This window comes from Ascaphus truei, chromosome 3, assembly GCF_040206685.1.
Source record: "Ascaphus truei isolate aAscTru1 chromosome 3, aAscTru1.hap1, whole genome shotgun sequence".
Taxonomy (NCBI): domain Eukaryota; kingdom Metazoa; phylum Chordata; class Amphibia; order Anura; family Ascaphidae; genus Ascaphus; species Ascaphus truei.
Genome location: NC_134485.1, coordinates 127,151,115 through 127,173,857, shown reverse-complemented (window position 1 = coordinate 127,173,857; position 22,743 = coordinate 127,151,115). Strand labels below are relative to the sequence as shown.

General features: G+C 41.6%; 1 protein-coding gene across 2 annotated transcripts in view; it reads right to left on the bottom strand.

Annotated features, from left to right (window-relative positions):
• Positions 1-11,312: 11,312 nt before the first annotated feature.
• The window catches only part of AATF (apoptosis antagonizing transcription factor), a 128,882-nt gene continuing 117,451 nt past the window's right edge, over positions 11,313-22,743 (bottom strand). For both annotated transcript variants that reach the window (XM_075589499.1, XM_075589500.1), the window contains one exon: positions 11,313-12,652. In XM_075589499.1, coding sequence (XP_075445614.1) covers positions 12,589-12,652 — 64 coding nt within the window. In that variant the 3' untranslated portion in view covers positions 11,313-12,588. The remainder of the gene's footprint in view (positions 12,653-22,743) is intronic.

Below are 22,743 nucleotides of genomic sequence, written 5' to 3'. Positions count from 1 at the left end.
CGTTGCTAGGGGACGTGTAGGGCTTCTGGCCACCTCTTCCTTCCTGCTTCACTCCCTCCCTCCCGATCAGGAGCGCGGGCGGCCATTTAAAAAAAAATTAGCGTGACCCCGGTTCTAGCGCGGTCGGATCGGGTGGCCCCCCGAGGACCGCGCTATAACGGGGTTTAGCTGTATATCAGATGTAATGCTCTACAGGCATACTCCACATTAATGTACGCAATGGGTTCAGAGCATGTACGTAAAGCGAAAATGTACTTAAACTGAAGCACTCCCTTTTTTCCACTTATCGCTGCATGTACTGTACTGCAATCGTCATATACGTGCATAACTGATGTAAATAACACATGTGTAACAGGCTCTATAGTCTCCCCGCTTGCGCACAGCTTCGGTACAGGTAGGGAGCTGGTTTTGCTGTTCAGGATGTGCTAACAGGCGCATGTGCGAGCTGCCGTTTGCCTATTGGGCGATATGTCCTTACTCGCGAGTGTACTTAAAAGTGAGTGTCCTTAAACCGGGGTATGCCTGTACACCATAAAAAACAATATTATACTTGCAGTTACCTGTGCTCCTGGTTCAGGGGATACCTGTCAAAGGGAAATCCAAAAACTATATGAAAAAAATAGATGTTCCAGGGCACTACGGAATTTTCAAAATGAATTGATTCAATCAGCAAACACAACGTTTCAACTAACTGCGTGGTCTCTCTCAAGTGAATAGAATTCTATACACTTGAGAAAGACCACGCAGTTGGTTGAAAAGTTGTGTTTGCTGATTGAATAAATTCATTTAGAAAATTCCGTAGTACCCATGAACATCTTTATCATGAACAAAACATCTCAAACAACCCCACTTCTTCCAGCCATTAACATACGATGCATATGTTGCTGGAGCAAATAATTTTTTAACTCGATGACCTAAAACGTTAATAGTTCCCATAACATTGGCGAGCGTGCATTGCTACCTCTCTCGTCTCCCACTGAGGCAAATAGCCTAAACTTCTTCCATTGCGATCGAGACAATTCAACCGCTGTAGCATTTTTAACTCCCAGTGCATGTTCAGCTTTAAACTAAATATTATATTGTAGGCATTTTAAAACACAATGTCTCAATAGTCTAATAATCTGAGGATGAGAGGCAGTTCATTTGTTAATTGACCATCCCACTCCCTTATTATCTGACCAAAAAGAGAATTTTTTTTTATTTCTAACAAAAATTCTCCCCAAATTTCCACCACCACTATTATTGGAAACAATTCCCAACAACTACAGTTTTTGTAAGACCCTTGTGTAACCATTCCTCTGGCCAGTGTTCTGCACACCCATGTCCTTGTCAGTATGCTCAAAAACCTAGTGCACCTGCAGCATCTGTAAACAGATCAAAATCTCTTATCTACAAATTCTCCTGCCAACAAGAACGTCCATTGTAACTAAAAACAGATCCAAGAGAGATAAATTCTCCTTCCAATTCTTCGGCGATCATATAAATGATGTTGAGGATTTTTAACCTCTGCACTTGCAGATGCCAACCATCTTGCAAAAACCCTGCCCGTTGGCATGCAACATTTAAGTGACCTATTAGGGATTGCAACTGATTTATTGTCATTTTCTTGCTTGTTAATGAACACTTTAACACTTGTAATTTTAAAATCTTAACAGCAGGAAGTCTAAACTCCATCATTTTCAAATCTATCTCAATTCCTAGAGAAATAATGTATTGCCCATGGGCCTACTGTTTTTCTTTTTGCTAAAGGCACTCCTATTTTACCAGCAACCTATTAAAATGTTCTTCACAGTTTTGCACAAAGATTGTTACCTGCTGGCCCAGTGAACAATAACAAATCATCAAGATAGTGCAACACTGTGCAACATTGAACTACAATTTGTTTCAAAGCTTACCTCCCATTCGATAAAGGTTGCAAAAGCGTCAAAATAAAAACAGGACAAGGAACAGCCCATGGATTAACACTTCTCAAAATAAAACACATCATTAAAATGAACACACAGTAAAAGGAAACGTGCACGATAGGTTATCTAAAAGAAACTTCGATGTCAGTCTTGGCTAACAGATTACCCTCACCATACCTCCTTACCCACTGCAACACCTGCTCAAATGTGCTATACTCCACATGACAGAGATATTATTTATCACATAATTTGCCAGTCAAGTACGATAAATGATGAATCATGTGGTAAGTCCCAGGCTCGTTTTTGGTACATTACCTAGTGGATACCCTAAAATCTGCAACGGGGTTTTTTCGTAAATGGACCCTCAATCCTACCCAATTTGAAATCATTCTCTATCTTTTGCCTGACGACTTGATTGTGTTCAATAGCAGACCTTAAATTAATCAGAATCGCTCCATAAAACCTTCAAAATGTAAAGTGCCCATTTTACTGTAACAGGGACTTATCCCTGTTTAAATAAAGCAGCCTCAGAGCTCTGAGAATCCAACAGAGAGATAGTTAATTGCAGCTATCAATTAGCTAGTCTCCACCTGGGCTAAGGAGAGCACTGTAAAAAACCTCATGTGAGACACAGGAGAGAGATTTCCTTAGCTCACATTTGGACTGACAGAAAGAGCAGAGATGCCTGCTCACAGACACAGTCTTGAGCACAAAGGCTATGCTGAGATCCAGACACCCAGAGACCTATATTTCCTGGACATAGAAGACCCAGGAACCTGCCATAGACTGACATGGAAGGCACCTGCTTAAAGTACCTCCTGAGACTGAGGTGATAGGCTGGTAATGGGAATATCCCAACAGTCCTGCAGATAGGGCAGGGAAAGTAAGTTAGCCCTTACAAAGGGATAGGGGTTTGTTATTTTGTTGTTTTTGTATGTTTTGCCCGGATAAAGGAACAGGATCAATAAAGCCAAGATATAATTTCACAATAATCGGTCTCCATTAAATGTACCTCTGCACACATCTTTTACATCTGGTGTCAGAAGTGGGATGAGACGCGGCCCTTGAATTCAAAAGGGGCCCCAGAGACTGTCTGTGATTTTTTTTGTGCTTTTGCCTGCATAGAGTTCCTGCAAACAGCCTGAGCAACAAAACCAAGAATCACGTGCAAAAGTGACCAGATTTAAAGGGCTACACATCCAGACAGGAAAGCTACAACTGCACTGGAAAAAGCCACAACACCACATTTTGACTGGGGGGACTGCGTCAGACAGTGACCCACACAAGGGACTGATGCTGTGACCAGAGTCTTCCCCACCACTTGTGAAAGAAAAAAAATCCCATGGGATTTTAAAATAGCTGCCCAGCTGAAGTCAAATACAGACTCTGCAAGAATGGGGGAAGAAAATGTGTTCCTGGTGTAAAGAGCTCAGCCACACAGAGCAAGATATCTCTTATGGGGAACCCGAACCGAGTCCCACCCACAAAACACCCCAAGAATTGTGGAGGTGCCTAAACTCGGTACGCACCGAACAAATAGGTCTCTATGACCCCAAATATACCTGCCAGCTAACGCAACTGCAAGAAAAGCCTGGCGGATACAGTGAAGCTGCTGAAGTTTCAAATAAAGACAGAGACCCAGTATCCCTGATGGGACAGAGTCGTCCAAAACAAAAAGGCGGAAAAAGAAAAGCGGTGCTTCACTTACCATGGAAGGAACAGACACGTCCGCAGATCTCGCGGAGATAAAGGGAGGATTCGTAACGCGGGTGACAGAATATCCAGAGGGCCCAAGGCAGAAGTCGTGTAACCCAAAGTGTCTGTCCGGTGCTAACAGTGAGGAACCCTCAACCAACCATACCAGGGAAGCAGAGCCGGAACCAGTGAGTTACGATCCGTTGACCAGCCCTGAAGATGCACTGCAAACTGCCAGACATAACTGCTCCGTGAAGATTGAAAATGGAGAGAGAAAATAATGCTGAGCTACAGAAGACTGTGCTCGCAATTTACTCGGTGGCCAAGACCGAATTGTAGGATCTAAGGACAGATCTAGATACGGCAAACACTACTATTACCGCCATGTATGAAAAGCAGAGCAAGTCTGACCGAATGATTGCTAATCTGAAACAGAAGTATGAGGAGGCACTGAAAGAGATTAAATTCTTTCAGCAAGAGGTTCGCGATCGCCATAGAGAGTTGGAAGTCTCTCAGAATGAGATTAATACTCTCTGCATAGAACTGAATGCCTCACACCAGGAGGTCAACAGTATCCGGACAGAGGTGGACATATTGCAGAATGAGGTTCCTACTCTCCGCGTAGCACTGGATGCCTCACATCAAGAGATCAGCAGTTGCCACACAGAACTGGAAGTCTCTAAAAAGGAACTTCACAGTCTCGCTGAGGAGCTGGACATCTCTCAAAAAGCAGTCTACAGTGTAAGTATGGATCTTAAAGTCTCTCAGAAGGAGCTTCACACCCTCAACCTAGAGATAGAAGTCTCACGCCAGGAGACCGGAAGTCTCAACTCAGAAGTGCGTCAATGGAAGGAGGACAACGAAGAGGCCCTGAAAATTATAAAGACTGTAAAGAGAGAAAATACCAGCCTGAAAGAGGTAAATTCTGATTTGACTGACCACATAAGTGAAATGAATAGCAAGCTTATGAGCTAGAAATAAGGAATAGACTATTGGAAGATGACAAGTTTGAAGCATTGGAGCAACGTACACAAGCAGAGCACCTACTGCAAAACCAACTGCAAGGTTTGCGTACGCACCAACCAGAATGCAGAGGAGAAGCAGCGAACTCTGCAGGAAGAAAATCTGCAGACTGCTAAGGAAGTACAAGTAATGCAGGAACGTCTAAGAACCAAGTATGTCATTGCAAAACAGCATGAGGAACTGAAAGCTACCCGCAGCATCACCAGAGCTTCACTGGAGGCCAAGCTTAGAGGCCAGGTGACTCTGTATGAGAGGGAGCATGAGAAGGTCCAGAAACTAGAGCAAGAGATGAAGAAGCAGAGCGACTGCATCATCCCCAAAAGTCAGTACGCCCAGGAGAAAGAGCCGTGGAAATCGCAAGCAGCGGCGACCCTGGCGATGAAATCTGCAGAGCTCCAAAATAGGATGGATGTTTGGAAGCAAGCTCAGAGCGAGCACAGTGTAGAGATGAAGGTCCTGAGAGGAGAATTGCAGGATGTACTCAAGAAACAGGAATCTCTCGCTGATGAGTTGAACTTGCAGCAAAGCTTAGAAGTGGAAGGGCTAAAGCTGGCAGCTAAACACATATACCAGCAACTTGCAGCTCTGCAGACGCAGATTGCGGAGCTCAAAATACAGCTCACCAAAAAGGAAGAGAGTGAAGAGGTGTCCGTTCGTCAAGTGGCCAGCCTGACACTGCGCTATGAGGCCAAGATGGCTGATGACCTCAAATTGCTGGACAGTGAGAGGGCCCAGCTGAAATTGAAGCTGCAATGTCTTGGAGGAGCACCGGCAGCTGCAGATTAGAAATAGAGAAAAGGAAACAGATTTAAGCCATGCTTTGAGTCAATTGGGAGATGTGGAATCGCAACTCAACTTCAAAGAAGCTTAACTGGCAACTGCATTCAGTGGAAAAAGAAGTGCAGAAGGACAGCTTGAAGAGCTGAAAACTCAAATAGCTATTCTTGAATGCTTTTTAAAAGATACCATGAAATGGCACGAGTCTAGGATAATAGAAATAGATTCCGGACATCAGACAGAATTCAAAAGTAAGCTGACAGAGGGTTAGCAAGACCTGAGCAAGGGTTACAAGGAATGGACATTTAGTGCTAAATTGGAGTCCATGGAAAAGATGGCGAGAGAAAACTATTGGCATAAACGCTAGGCGACTGTCGCCATACAGTCTGCCTACAAAGAAAGGATCGCCCGACGCAGGGGAAAATTCATGACCAAAGACCATGACTGTAAAAGTCCTCCTTGAGCGACTGAGGGGTGCTGATCTCAAGCACCTTCTGGAGGAGACAATAATAACCTGGAGAAAGTGTTCCAATCCCAGCGGGACGGAGGGTTCTCGTTCTCCATCCACTCTCATTCGAGCCACAGGGATATCTTGAGTGATAGTGGAAGGATGGGCTTTGGCCGTGGTAAGCCCGAGCTTCCCACAAACAGGGGAGGTATGTAACAGGAATTTATCCCTGCTTTTTAGCCTGAGAGCTCAGAGAATCCAGCAGAGAGATAGTTAATTGCAGCCACTCAATTAGCTAGTCCCAACCTGGACTAAGGAGGGCTCTGTAAAAAGCCTCATGTGAGATACAGGAGAGATTTCCTTTGCTAACATTTGGGCTGACAGAAGGAGAGCAGAGAAGCCTGCACACAGACACTGTCTTGAGCACAAAGGCTGTGCTGAGAAAAAGACTCCCAGACACCTATATTTCCTGGACACAGAGGACCAAGGAACCTGACAGAGACTGACATGGGCGGCACCTGCTTAAGGTACCTCCTGAGACTTTGGGGTGATAGGCTGGTAATGGGATTATCCCTCCAGTCCTGCAGGTAGGTTCTGGGGAAGTAAGTTAGCCCTTACAATGGGATAGGGGTTTGTTATTTTGCCCGGATAAAGGAACAGGCTCAAAAAGCCAAGATATAATTTCACCCTAATCGGTCTCCATTTAATGTACCTCTGCACACATCTCTTACAGGACCCTATTTAGCCAGTACGCCATCTTTTATTCTCACTGGTGTCCTCGTTCTTTCCCAATTAATATTTCCCATCTGCTTTTTGTGGAACCCCCCCCCCCCTTTTTTTTTAAACTCTGCAGTGCTGAATGGTTCCTACTACATATGGAGCATTTATGTCTGCCATTTAAATTAGGATTAATTAAAAACCCAACAGACATCCCTTTTGCCAGCCCAACAGTTTATCTCTGTGAGCCGGCAGTTGCCAGAAAGGAAGTTGGCCTCTGAGGGCCACAAATCAACATCCTTCATTCCCCAGGTAAGTTTTTTGTGAATAGGGTTTTTTTGGCAAAACTGTTCGTCGTATAAGAACCACGACAAACCACCAACATTCTTATAGGCTTCTAAAACAAATGTTAACACGTTTGAATAACGAACTTCAAGCTCTCAACTCCATGTCGTCTACAACAACGGAGCGCAAACTGGGGGGCGCAAGATTATTTAGGGGGGGAGGGGGTGCAGGCTGCATGTGGGGAAACCTGGGGGCGGGCAGAGCTGTGCACGGGTGGCCAAGAAGCAGCTCCATGCTGCTGCTTCTCTGTGGCTTGCTACAGGGGCGGGGCCTTCCCTGCACACAGTCATCCCCTCCTCCTCTTCCTGTTTGTTACCCGACCCAGTTTTCAGCAGCACACGGGGGGACCAGAGCAGGAGCAGGCTTAGTACTTCCCCCCCACCCCCCCAGGTGAAAGTGTGTGTGTTGTGCGTGTTGGTTGTGATTGAGTGTCTTGTCTGTGATTGTGTGTGTGTTGCCTGTTGGTTGTATCTGTGTGTGTTGTGATTGAGTGTTGTCTGTTGGTTATGATGTGTGTTGTCTGTGTGTGTTGTGATTGAGTATGTGTGCTGTGTCTGTGTTGTGATTGAATGCAATGGTGCACAAACTGGGGGGGGGGACAAGATTATTTAGGGGGGCACGTGCGGCGAAACCTGGTGCACGGGCCGGCAGACGCTGTGCGCGGAAGGGCGAAAAAGCTGTGCGCGGGCGGCGAAGATGTGCGCAGGCGGGCAGCCGAAGATGTGCGCGGGCGGCCGAACAGGATAGTGCACGTGGCGGCCACGTGATGGTGTGTGTGCGCGCGGGGGCTTCGGAGGTACGGGGGAGGAGCACGTCCGAGCACTGTAATGTCAAATGCACCTCCTTCCGGTATCTGCCCTGCAATAGCGATGGGTTCCTGCTCTCCTTCGCTGCGATTCTCTGCAAGTGAAAGGGTAGGCTGCCACTATATCAATCATACTATGAATGTACAGTACAGAAATAATGGAAAAAAAAAAGTGTAAACACTTTCCCGCTCGTGCTTGCAAAATTATGCAGGACACCCTGTGCTCATGCTTGAAGAGTTAGTGATGTCACCGCTCTCAGTGGCAGCGTGGACGCAGCCTAATTTTGCAAGCGTGAGCTGTTGAAATATGTAAGTATTTAGACATATTTGTATTTACATTGTATACCATTTAATAAAGGTTTTTTTTTTTTTTTCATGTGATTTTGATTACATCAGGCAGGGGGGCCCCGAGAAATTTCATGGATGAAAAGGGGGGCTCGGCATAAAAAGTTTGCTCACCCCTTGCCTAGAACACTTGCATATACACAAAAGTCAATGATTAAATGATCTAGGAGTCATTTTCATTTTATCATCCTGCATTTTTTCATTTTTAGACCAAACATCCTTATTTAACGTCAATAAATCAACATATTCCTTTTTTCCTTGACTGCCAACGCTACCCATCTATCTGAACAAGCTCCTCACCCTTACCACATGCAGCACTTACCATCTGAGATCAGACTCCAAAAGACTGTCCCAAGATGGTCCCAAGGCTCAACAAAGTATCCGGGCGCTCCTCCTCCTCTTACCGTGCACCCCAAAACTGGAACAATCTACTGGAGACTCTCACATCCACCACCAGTTTAAGTTCTTTCAAAACTAAGGCTGTCTCACATTTTAATTTGGTCTGTAACTGTTTCATAAGCCTATAATACATATTTTCTTTAACTGTGCATGCAATGTATTGTATATAATGTATACCCTGTTCATTTATGTAACTATTTGTAACCATATATTTGTCTTAACTCTATGCCCATGACATACTTGAAAACGAGAGGTAACTCTCAATGTATTACTTCCTGGTAAAACATTTTAAAAATAAATAAATGCATCTCATAACCTACTGCATCCCCATAACATAAACCAGACATTTCATTTACTGCATTCTCTGCTTCTTGCAACACTAATACATTACCATCTGACTCAACCGGACTGCATACTTTAGCAACATTTCTAGACAAATCCCATCTTTCTTTATTACCCAAATTTATTAATTAAATCTTTAAGGCATCCTACTAGTTCCTTTTTAAAACTGGTTATACTCACCAGATAATGTTACACGCTCCACATCTTCCTGCCTCCCAGCCAGGATGGGCCCTTCATGGCTCTGTACTGTAGCTGATCTTATTTCTCGCATCTGCTTGTCACCATAGCTCTTTCTGCTCAGCAGGGCTTCAGTTGGCTCTTCTCGAACATTCACTCCTTTTGGCCAGTTTTCGAAACCGCTCCTCTTCCGGAGACACGGTTCGCTTACTCCCTTGGGCCAAACGAGTCTCCGGACATCCCATCTCCCACTGCTCAGTCCCTCTGTGCAATGTCGTCTCTGTACACCTCCCGCACCTCCCGCACTGCCTGCTGGGACCGGGAGCCGCCGCCGAGTCCAAGCAGTGCCTCAGCCATTCACTGCCTCAGCCATTCACTGATCCTCACTTTAAGCAGGCTTATCCTGAATGAGCTGCAACATCCCTTCAAGTTGAACGCTGCTTCATGGGGTAAGACGCATAGGGCCGCAGGGGAGGAGGAAGTTCTTGACTCAAAAGATTTTATAAAACAACTGACAAATACCCCAATTTTCCCACCTTTTATAACTACTTCCCCCCCCCCCAATTAACTGACAAAAATGCCTCGCAACTGCCAACTCACTAACTGACCAATAGCAAAGTGTCAACACACCTACCCCATGCCAATCACCTAATGTCACTTGTCAAAGCTGACCAATCGGCAGCTGACATCTAGCACCCATGGGCAGGGCAAACGTGGATATGCTGGCCCTTAGCTAAATGCCAAATAGCAGTTCATTACCCACTTAATATGACATTAACTCAAGTTAAATTCATGTTTATAGTAATGCTGGATCCACCAAGGAAAATAATGTAACATCAAGCTATGTTTCTCTCGTAAAGAGTACAGCGTTAACTATAATGGATATTACATAGTTGAGGAGATTGAAAAAAGACATTTGTCCATCAAAGTAAACCTATGCTAAATTTAGATAACAGATACTTATCCTATGTAACCATGCTGTAAAATGGATTACAGTCATCTCTCCTGCTGACAGTAAGGCCTGGTAAGTTATGGGCATGCCAGCAGTAATCATGGAGGTTTGCCCTCACACCCTGGCGAGGTGCCCTATGTATGGATGGGAGTGGTCACATGCTCTGAATCCATAATTAGTGATGTCAGAGTTGTGCCTGCCCCCAGAGTATACATAAGGCACAGCACTGTCAAAAGTTAGTTGTTCAGGAGGAGTGGTTCAGAGGTTATGAAAGGAGTTGGTTGTAGATGTTGGAGTAAGGAGCAAGTCTGAGTACAGACTTGGGAGGAGACAGCTCATAAGACTGTGACCAGGGACCTGGCACAGGGAATATCTCCCTGAGGGGAGATAGGGAATCCACCAATTTGGGAAAGGACACCTTTCAGAGGGAAGTGCGGTGAACATGAGCGGCTGAGTACAACCGCTGTGAGGGGCAGCTGGCCCGCCGCGAAGCAATAAAGATGATCTTGTTAAATCATACCCTCGTGTGTAAGTGTGGAGTGATTACACAGAGGAGTGCACCACAGAGGAGTTCCTCCCCAGGACCATCCACAAGCGGACGCTGGGATCCTGATGAGGTGGAGGCGCTGCACTGGATATAGGTAGGACTCATGCACACTACCTCAGCTGCCTGTCTGGGTTGGCAATCCCCACACAACATCATGCGGGAGACTCAGGAGTCCTGTTGCCAACAGGTGCACCACCAGACACTACACTGTAATGGGGGCTGGTTAGACCACAGGTGCCAATATGAGATTGGGTGGGTCAGGCCAGGCCAGAAAATCCGTTACACCTATATTTGTATTTACAGTATTTTTGTTGGTAATGAGATGTAAATGATATGCACATTAGGCATTATTATAGCAGTCACTAAAGTTTGTTAACGCAGGGAATTAACATTACGTTATGTAAGGCAGCGCTAACCTTGGTGTTACTCTCATTAAGACTCCGCAATAGGGCTTTTGCCTTGTCTGGATAGGTGTAATGCCACAGTTAGATTTAAATAACATAATATAGTTCCCCAGTGTTGTTTCCCTTTCCTGTCCTCTCCACTCTAGCAAAAGTCAGATTCCAAGGTCTGGATAGGAGTAACGGCCAGACTTGCAGAACGTCACATTATTGGGAGATAACGCAACGTTATCCAACAATAAAGTGATCTTAACCCTAACCTGAGATTGTAGTATCGCATTGTTTTTGCTTTGTGGATATGGCGTTAACTAAGGGGACATAACATCCATTACTGTTTTAGGCACCGTCATGTTACAGTACGTTCCCTGATTTAACAGCGCTTCTGCCATAGAGTGAAAATTTTGAGCACCCAAATTACTGAAACCGAAAAAAAACTTTTTCTAATCAATATTTTTTTATTTAATAAAACATGGTTACAAACCAATGAAGACAGAAACAACTTGAGAGAGGGCAAATCAAAGCAACTTCAGTGAACAGAGTCAAACTGAGCAGTAGTAAAGGGATTAACGGCTATAGAAAATTGCTTGGCATGTTTGCTTGGGTTTGTATCTTTCTGCTGATGCATTGTTAATCACAATGGTAATGTTATTAAAACAGATGTTTCACAGTACAATATGGCCATGCCACTTACACATGGGTTAAACATGGGATACAATTTGGAACGGCATCTAACAGATCTCAAACTGGACTCACTCATATTAAGAACAGCATGTATGTACACATCAAATATATTATGCTCTTAGAGGTCATTTTTTGTACAGCAGGACAAGTGAAGATAATCTTTACTAAGCCCTTTATTGCTCAGAGATACCATCCAACCCAATAACCTCCCTCACGGGACCTATAAAACTGACAACTTCACAAGCTCTGGAGAAGTTTGAAGTGCTTGCTTTGATGCAAATAATTTCAGGAAGCTCTGCAGTTCTACAATTGATAAAGCATACTAAAAAATGGGCGGACAAGAGAATGTGGTGGCACTTAACAGTACAACTCCGGTTTAGTCAATGCGTGCTGTTGTCTATTTTTGGGTACTAGTACAAAAAGATTAAGCAAAGGCTAGCAAAAATCGGTCAAAAAACCATGACGTTAATTGAAGAAAGGAACGCCACATAAAAGGAGTCAAATCTAGTCAAGTGAAAGGGACCTTGAAGCACATTATTACTATAATGTTAAAACCGCTGAGCCTATTAAATGAAAACGTCTGTACCCCGTTCCTCATCGTCTAAAACAGGGATGCGCAAACCTTTTGCCTTGCACGCCCTTGTCTGCTTTCCCCCACTGCTCGCGCCCCGCTTACCTGGTCGGAAGCATGAAATGACGCCACTGGGTCATGTGACGTCATGTCACCCCGACGGCGTCATTTGACGCCGCATCGCAAAAGCCGACAGTCATGGTAAGTGAAGTTGCAGAGACCTCGCGCGGTCCGCCAGCATCCCTGCCCTTGAGGAATATGGTTGCACGTTTACTACCTTGAGGAGTTGAAATTATAAAATGAAGGAAGAGTGTTGTAAAGTGATCTACACTGGTCAATTGATAGTCAATATTTATTCAATGAGCCAGAAGAGCCTCGCTTTTCTTGATGATGGTATCTTCCTCTAACAGCTGTACTGGATCATGTGTGTCCTTAAGAGTTTAGCACCTTCGGTTTGTGCTATATCTGCTTCTCCTTTTCTGGATATTTGATGTTTCCAAATAATGACTGATACAGCTCAGTTCTGCGAAAACAGAATGCAAGGGGAATAAATGATTAGTCAAAACACACACGCCACTGTTTTTCAACAGGGGTTCGTCCCTAAAGGGTTCCCTGCAATTTTCAGGTCATTTGAAAATTGTACCAAATACATAAGATTTTACATTGCATCTGATCTCAGATGCCCTATTAGAGAGGGTTGGGGTACCTTAAAATGCATTTGATATCAGATGCTATTAGAGAGGGTTGGGGTTCCGCAGAATTTCACAATATAATTATAGGGTTTCTAAGCCAAACAAAAAGTTGAAAAATCACTGGTCTAGTCACTGGATAAACAAAAATTTGCAGCATACACTTCATAACTCCAATGCAAAGGCTAAGTTTTTCTATAACCTTGATTTTGGGTGCCATGAAGCCTAAAAGCTGGGTAAGTAGCTCCTGACTGCCAATTGCCCCTGGGAGAAATCATATGGTGAAATGCCTTGCACCCTATGAAGTTCTCTTCTGGCTGTGCACATTGTACGCAGTTAATTGGTTGTTTTATGATAGTAGCAAAAATTCAAGGTCAGATTTAAGGCCACCGATACAGCAGCCCTCCTGCCTCATGCTTTAAAATAAGACATTCGGATAATTAAAAATGCATTTTGCTAATAAATGTGACTGCAGAAAGGACTTGCAGAATCTCTATCAAACACACCAAAGAATTATGTAAATAGTCCAGTGAGGACGGGGGCCCATATCTCTGTGGAATGAGGTTTTTCTACAAGTCTGCTCTTCAAGTAAGAAAACAAGATTGAATATTTTAATAGGATGGAGGAAACTGCAGAGCAATAAGAAGGATTCAATCAGGCAGGCTGTGTGGGGTATAATTTAGTTTTCATACATTTTCTTGGACTTCATGGTACTTGAGAAACAAATGAAAGTGACCCAGCAACAAAATTCCAATTAATATCACGTATGCAGAAGTTCTGATAAGAGCTGAAAGCTTTCTAGATCTAGGCTTAAAATAAATAATATAGGAGGAAAAAAAAAATAAGAAAAAAACGATGTGCTCTGTACGAAGATAGACATGAAGACACCAAATAATCGAAAACCTCAGCTGTTTAAAGGCCGTTTCTCATTTCTGGGTATCTGAAGCAATTGGGAAATGCAAAGAGCTTTACTTAATATAGCCGCTCTTGTTACATGTCATGCAAAAATAAATAAACAGTTTACTGTTTAGAGCCGCAATTTAAAAAAAAAAAAATGTGCTCTCTATCCCTTCTTCCCCCACTGTTACATTAATGCCGAAATTTTTTTATATGATAACGCTGCAGTATATACTGCACTGTCTGTGTGTTAAAATATATATATATATATATATATATTTATTTTTTTAATCTGCTCCGTCATTTCTCAAAATCATTTCATGTTTGGTCTTTGAGTGTGACTTCCTTGACAACGATTAAAACCATTTAGAGATGCAATCACAGGTACTTCATTAAAAAGGTTTGATGTGCCGTTTTACACACGTTATATAGTCGTAAGTTGTTTTGTTTAACTATTCTGCAGTTTTTGGAGTTAAAACAAACAAGTGTGAACTATTGAGCAGTCTTTACAGCATTTCGCATATAAATATTTGGGGGGGGGGGGGGATTTCACAATTAAAGGAGTGGAAAAAATAGAAACCAATTACAGTAGTTGGAAATTACTAAAAAAGAAAAAAAAGAAAAATAATCTCATGCCTCTTTTCTAAAGTAAACAAATCTAATTTAGCTAGCCTCTCCTCATATCCATCCCCTTTATTAATCTGGTGGCTCTTCTCGGCACTCTCTCTAGTTCCATAATGTGCCCAAAATTGTACTCCTTATTCAAGGTGTGGACTTACATAGGAGATGAGGTTGAAAAATGACATGCGTTCATCAAGTTCAACCTATGCTAAATTTAGACAACATATACTTTATCCTATATCTATACTTGCTTATTGATCCAGAGGAAGGCAAACAAAACCCCCCAGTGAAATACAGTATAATCCAATATCATCTCATAAAGGGAAAAATAAATTCTACAAGCACTCCTAAATCCTTCTCCATCAAGGATTCTCCTAATTTATCCCTATTCAATTTGGAAGTTGCTGTTTATTCTTGTTTCCCAAATGCATAACCTTATATTTATCTGCAGTAAACCTCATCTGCCATTTACCTGCCCACATTTCCATTCATCCAAGTCCTTCTGGAGAGAAATTACATCCTGCTCTGATTCTACTACCTTACACAATTTAGTGTCATCAGCAAAGATGGAGACTTTGCTCTCTATTCCAACCTGAAGGTCATTAATAAACAAGTTAAAAAGCAGGAGTCCTAGTACCGATCCTTGAGTTACTCCAATCATAACTTTAGCCATACCTGAAAAGGTTCAATTTACGACAACTCTCTGTTATCTATCCTTCAACCAGTTTTCAATCCAGGTGTAAATATTTTTACCAAGTCCAATTTGCTTAATTTTGTACACCAACCTCGTGTGGAACCGTATCAAAAGCCTATGCAAAATCTAAGTAGACCACATCAACTGCATTACCCTGGTCTACATTCCTACTTACCGCCTCAAAGAAAGAAATAAGGTTAGTTTGGCACGACCTATCCTTTATAAATCCATGCTGACTATTACTAATAATTTTGTTATCCATTAGGTATTCCTGAATATTATCCTGTAGTAAACCTTCATGTAGCTTCCCCACTATTGATGTCAGGCTTACAGGTATGTAATTCCCTGGTTGTGATCTAGCTCCCTTTTTAAATATAGGCACCACATCTGCTTTATGCCAAATCTTGTGGTACCGAGCTAGTGGAAATGGAGTCCTTGAATATTAAATGTAATGGTTTGGCTATTACTGAGCTTAATCCTTAAGAACTCTTGGATGTATGCCATCGGGGCCAGGTGCCTTATTTACTTTCATTTTATTAAGCCGCCTCAGTTAACCAATTGTTCATTAATATAGAGGTTATGGCTTCCTCCTGCGGCACCGCTATTGCAATGGATTCTTCCTTGGTAAATAAGGCAAATAATTTGTTTAATACCTCTGCTTTTCCCTTATCTTCAATAATGTGCCTGCCCATCTCACACTAAAAGGGTCCTATATATTTTCTTTTCTAATTTTTTGTTATTAAGGTAAATAACTTTTTCGGGTTGATCTTACTTTCTATTGCAATCCTTTTTTTCATTTTTTTGATACTTTGATTGCCCGATTGCAACTTTTGTTACATTCCTTATAATTCTGATATGAAGCCTCCATCCCTTCTACCTTTAAGAATCTAAACACCTTCCTCTTCTTTTCCATTTCCTGCTCTACCTGTTTATTTAGCCATTATAGTTGAGACTGGTTTCTTGTATGTTTATTACTCAAGGGTATACACTGATACGTGTGCTTTTCTAACAATCTTTTAAAGACTGTCCATTTATCTTTTACATTTTTCCCTACAAAAAACATCCTCCCAATGTATTACTTGTAAACTAGTCCTCAGTTTATTAAAATCTGCTTTATTAAAATTGAAAGTCTTTGTTGAACCCGAGTAATATGATTTTTGATCATTTATTTGAAATGAGACCATGTTAGGAGCACTGTTAAAATATTCAAGTCTGGGAACCTTTGGGTACTACTTCTACATTGTTTCATATTACTAAATACAGTATTGCCTTTCTCCTGGTTGGTTCCTCAATAATTTTGGTCATGCAATTGTCTTTTATCACCCCCAAAAAACGGGTTCCTTTTGTTCTAATGCTAATCTCATTGCCTCAGTCCATGTCCGAACAATTACAATCGCCCATAATGCAAACATGACTTAGTTTTAATGCATTATCCATTTGCAAACGTATTTTGGCTTCCTCTATGTCTCAGATATTTGATGGCTTATAGCAGAGGTGCGCAAACTCGGAGGGCGCGGCGTTTAGAGGCCCGCCGCTGAGAACGCGAGGCCTCTGTAATTCAGTTACCCGGTTTCAGTCCGTGCATCTCCATGGCAATGCGGCATCATGGTCATGTGATGTCACATGACCCCCGGTGTCATTTGACGCCCGTTGCCATGGAGACACGGCGGGGTCATTTGACGCCGCATTAGAGGTATGGGGTGGGGGGGGGGGGGGCAACACACGGGATGCAGCGAAGGAAGTTTGCGCACCTCTGGTTTATAGCATATTCCTACAAACATTTTCTTTATACTTTTACCTCCACTGCTAATTTCTATCCACAAAGTCTCTACATTTTCATCATTCCCTTCATAAACTTCTTCCCTTATAATAGGTTTTAGATCCGGTTTAACATACAGTATAAACATACTTCACCATCTCTGGTCGATCCTTCCGAAAAAGGGAATAACCCTCTAAAGTAACTGCCCAGTCAAGGGCGCATCCCACCATGTTTCAGTAATGCCTATGATATCATACTGCCCCTTGTAGCTATTATTTCAAGCTCCCCCATTTTATCTGTCAGGCTTCTTACATTAGCAAGCATGCATTTAAGGTTTTTTCCAATCTGTACTATTTTTATCTGTTCCTGTAATTTTTTACAACCCTCCATCTTTCCCTAACTTTGTCGTCGGTACCAACGTTTACCAAGTTATTCACAAACGTCTTGGTGCATAACTTAAGCGTTCTGCAAATATGAAACCTTAATGTTGCTGTGTAATATAAAGATATCTTATTGTATACATCTCGTGATGTAGCAAGAAAAAAAGGTAATAGTGTTTTTAGTTATATAGGACTGGGGCTGTGGGCGCTAAATAAAGAATTTGTGCGCTTTTTAAACGTTATTAAAATGACCCAACATGAATTGTACACAAGTTACAACATCCTCATTGTTTTTAAACTATTCAGTCCAATACTGTTTTTGCTCGCTCTTGCCAATTTGGTGTACCAAACAATTGTATATGTTTATATTTCTAATTAAACATACAGAACCCCAATTTATTCTGTTCAGCTGGTCCTGGCTGATTTGGAGGGTGGCTCCTCCCCAGTTTTGAATCTCACTCCCTCCCACTTTTAAATGGTTAAAAGCTCACTCTATTTTGGCCAAAGGGTTAAACTAAAAGACCATTTTATTCAAAAGATATATATAGATATAGATATATGATATATATATATATATATATCATATATCTATATCTATATATATATATAGAGGCACTGTAACGTGTATCTGTGTTAATGGATGTAGCACTGAGCTCTGTCTGTGTTTCATGTTCTGTCTCTGGTTTTAAATATATATTTCTAGGTATTTCTATCTGAGAACATGCACTTGTGGGGAGATTTACGCAGCACTGATGTGCAGTATCGCACCCGGATCCGGCGTTAACAGCCATTCAAAGTGGCTAGCAGTTAATATCGGGTGGAGGTACGATACTTGGCATCAGCGCTTCGTGACTCCCAGTGTCACGTTTCTAGCCAGCAATTACTGGTGGTTATACTTTTTAATTAACATACTTTATACAAATAGTAAACAAAAGGGTGATTGCTCTCTGCAATAATATTCATTTTTATATTTTATCCAGACTTAATGTAGTACTGATGCATACATACATCTATGTTCCATTATTGCGTTGTTATTGTGTTATATTTTTGTTATTGTGGTATATTCATTAATATGTTAATTTTTTTAAAACAAAGTAGTGATAAAAGAAGCAATGTTGGCATTAAAAAAAACCCCCCTTATAAATAAATAATAATTATAATAATAAAACCCAGGTATCTGCTTGAAACACATTTCTGTTTTCATGGGTTCCCAAGTAGCAAAAAATAAATTAAAAAGACAATACTGTCTTCTGAATCTATATCATCGACCTATGAGTCCAACACAATACTTCTTTTTTATTCTGAGGGTGTGTGTATGTAGTATTAGCACTCGCAAAATACTAGGACTAGGTAGGTCATCTTTAAATAAAGGCTTAAATGGAAGAACGGCAAAAACTCCTAACTCCATTATGACAAAATGCAAATAACTTTCCCTTTAATGCCGCTAGGGATACAATCTTCTGCACCATTATCTTCATCAGGCAAATGGCAATGCTTTCTCCAGACTGCTCCATATCCCGGCTCTCCATTAACTGTTAAGTGAACTCCACAGTTGGCCATTTCAGTGAAGAAATTATGCATCATAAGCAAGGATCATATTGCTCCTGAGGAGAGGGCGACAATGAGACTGTAACCCATTTATAGACACCCATGGCAGTGGAGTTGTGGATAACTGGTAATGTAAATCTGTACGATGATTTCAGCCAAAGCCTCAGTGGTACACATGACAGCCTCTCTGGGTCATTAATCGTTATGCATGTATGTATAATTGTATTTATACAGTGTCACAGTTTACACAGCGCTTTACAAAATTTACAACACAAGGCAAAGTACACTGCAGATAAGCACGACAGGCACACTAAATGACAGAATAAGGTAAAGGGAGGCCCTGCCCCATACCGTTTAAAATCCAAGTACAGCCAGTGAATAGCTCCACATGTAAAACCACATTTTTAAAAACCTGTACTTAAAAGTGCCCTAAAAGATATTTATCATGCCCGGTTTTCAAGAAAATGGTGGTTTTCAAGAAAATGGTAAGCCACGCTCAATTTTAGAGATATTTATACAATATGTATGCTCCTGAATATTGAAATCCCTTATTCTTTCAAAATTACATGCTGTTTTATAAACAAAAAAGTTGTGATATTCTGAGTTTAGGGTAGAGCTACTGGTGTCGAGAGTTGCGAACCTCCGTTGTCAAAATAGAGAAAGGGACATGACGGCATTAGAGAAACGAAGGACAGACGCCCATCCTCCATATCCTCCCAGGTGCCACCAGAAACCGGGCATGCACATTACAAATGAAGAAAATGGCGACGGGTGCTCTTCCAATGTAAATTTGCAATAAAACATCATATTATACTATTATGGCTTCTTCTCGCTTGGACTGTGAAGTGACTGAAGGATCCATTAAGACACAGACCTACAGAGATTATGCTTAATGCAACTAACAGACTAATCTGGTGAGTACACCCTGCATAATTTCCAACAATGCTACACTACACTAGATTTAGTTCTCCCCTCCCTCCCCCCCCACCAATGCACCTATTGGGATTACTTACCCTTAGCGCCTCTACACTTCCCTCTCCAACATCATCCCTCAATCCTCATTAATGAAAAAGTGTGTTGGCACAAAGGGGTAATGAGTATTCATTTTATTACAGCACACAGAGCTTAAATCTTTGTTTTTCTTTTTTTAATATAGCCTCACCTTTTAACACACAATTTACCACTACTTTTGTAAGTCACATTAAGCACGGAGTATCCCCCCACTCCCCTCTTTAATTTGTGTTCTTCACTCATCCCCCTTTCTTCCTACTCTCCAACCCTCTTCTTCCCATCTCACCATTCTTTGCTTCATTGTAAGGCTTTCATTTTATGTCTCTGTGATGGTCTCTTTTGTAGCGTTTTCCCTTCTATCTCCCCCCCCGTTCTTCCAGGACCTCACCTTGCCTCTCCTTCCCTTACCCTCTCTCCCAGAATCTCCCTTGAGGTCCAGACTCAGATGAATTGAAAAGAGCATGCAGCTGTCCTTAAAGCAGCAGCCATCCTACTGTATGTTATGCTTTGTACAGTGATTCATAGCCTTTATTTTTTATCACTTTGCAGCCAGAAGACGTCTGCTTTTATCTATATTATTTTCTAACTGAAAAAATAGCCACTGGTGCCTCTTGCTGAAACATTAGGCCATTAATATATTTATTCAAGTGCCAAGGCCTCAGAGGTCCTCATCATATTGGAAATGACCAGTCTATATTTAATATGTATTCCATAAACCTCGGTGGGTTTAAATGGTGCACATGTATTGTGATGGTCATACAGAATTAAATAGACTGGGCAAAGCGCACTGGAAAATAAAACTAAAAAAAAAATAAAAACACATACAGCCCTTGGATGGAAGTGAGTAGAATCTCTCATAATAAAATAAATGACTATTTTATAAACAATTTAGAAAATGTGCAATATGCAAAAAAATGAGATTCCTATATTCCCTGACAATTTATCATTATTTATTTGTAAAATACCAACGTCTATTCTGCAGTGCGGTACAATGGGGTTTACAGAGTGACATAAACAGAATGACATACAAGATAAGAATAAACAGATGCAAACAGATACACAAGGTAAGGAGGGCACGGCAGGTCTGGAAATGGGGCATCCAGATGGTATAACATTTTAGATCTTCATTTAATATCTGCATCTTCCCTTCAAGCAAATGTTCAACTTGCACTGCAATGGCCAGTGCAATTCTTAGGTAGTAAGAAGCAGTTACTGTCCCCCCCAGCAGGGATCACATGTCAGCAGCTGCCTCGGAAAGGCTGAAATCAGCGTTTTCATGCAGCATCATTTAACACACAGGTGGGCAACGTGGATGAACAAGAGGTTTTGTTCGTGCCTGAAAGGCTGGCTGTCTCCAAACCTTTTTAAAGCACTTGGGTAAACAAGTGGAAATTCCATCAATGGTGGTGTGTGCGTGTGCGTGTGTGTGCGCGTGTGTGTGTAATAATTAACAAAAAAACACAGAAAAATGAGTAATGTGAAGAGAAATAAATGCACTTATGCTGAACCCCATTACAAGATTCATTTCTATGCAAAAAAATGATATTACAAGTACACAGTTTCTTTAATAAACATGCATGGGCTTGATGTTGTTTTCTTGGTTCTCTCTCCCCCGCCTCCTTTTAATGTGATTAGGGGCATAGGGACTATTTTTTTTTTTTGCAAACACCAGCCTTTAGAAATATATTTATCTAGTGCAATAATATTTTATAAATCAGAAGCATATTAAAATATTAAGCCCCAGAATCCTGTTTCTGAGATCCAGTTGCCACATGAGAATAGCGACATCCACAAGTCTATGAATGAAGGTACTTTTCTTTGTTTTTTTCCTGCTAGCACCAGCAGATAACACGGGGATATATTGAATAAAGGGTGGAGGAGACAGTACGCATTTAAAATGGTGGGATTCATCAATGCTCCCATATTTGTAGCCATTTTTGTTCATGCATCTCATAAACTCTTCAGTCTGACTACGCTTTACCTTATTTGCTACGGAAATGAGTGATGCATATTAAAACAAAATTACAGATACTAAAGGACATAACTAAACAGACAAACTACATGGTCTTAATGCAGTTTGCCATATATAAAAGACTCCTACAGATTTAAATGCGTTTTCTGAAAATATAATATGTAAAATCTATTCTTTTCAGGACAAGTTGTAACAGGATAACACACACACACACACACACACACACACACACACACACACACACACACACACACACACACACACACACACACACACACACACACACGCCGAGCCATACTGGAGGGAGAGAGACTTGGTATGTGGCTAAAGCACTGGGCTGTGAAGTGAAAGACCACAGGTCACAACCAACTCAGTGTGACCTTAGACAAGTCAATTTATCTCCCTGTGCCCCAGGTACCAAAATTAAATCTGAAGCAGGGAATTCCCATGCCTATTCTGCTCTACTAAGTACAGTTCTACTCTTGCTGGCTACGTGCTAGAAACATTACCTTTTATCACATCCATGTATAAAGTATAGCGATACGAGGAGGCTATAGCTGAGCATGCGAGTACCAACACTTACCAAGGTTAGCCATGCAGAGCATTAAACCCATCAATCCTGCAGGCTTAACCTTGTCACCATAGGAATACACCAGGGTAATACTTCCAGTCTCCTTTAGGCTATGCATAATTTCTAACATTATTTTTTTTTATTCCCTCCCTATATGAAAAATCAGATACGACTCAATGAGTTGCAACATACCCACCCTGATCTATCTGTCGCTTGGAATGTATTAAACAGGAAAAGGTGATAGCTGCCAGTATATCAGTTACAGCAGTGTTGTACATTAAGTGAAGTAAAGTAATTAATGTTTCTTATTGCAGGAAAAACAAAACAAAAACAAAAACAGGATAACAAAAGCAGGAGGGTAAAAAAAAGGATCACAAGCACATGAATGAGGGGGGAAAAGCAAGCAGGGATGGACTGAAATATATTCCAAACTGAAAGGTTTTTAATTTTACAGGGATGGACAAAAATGTTA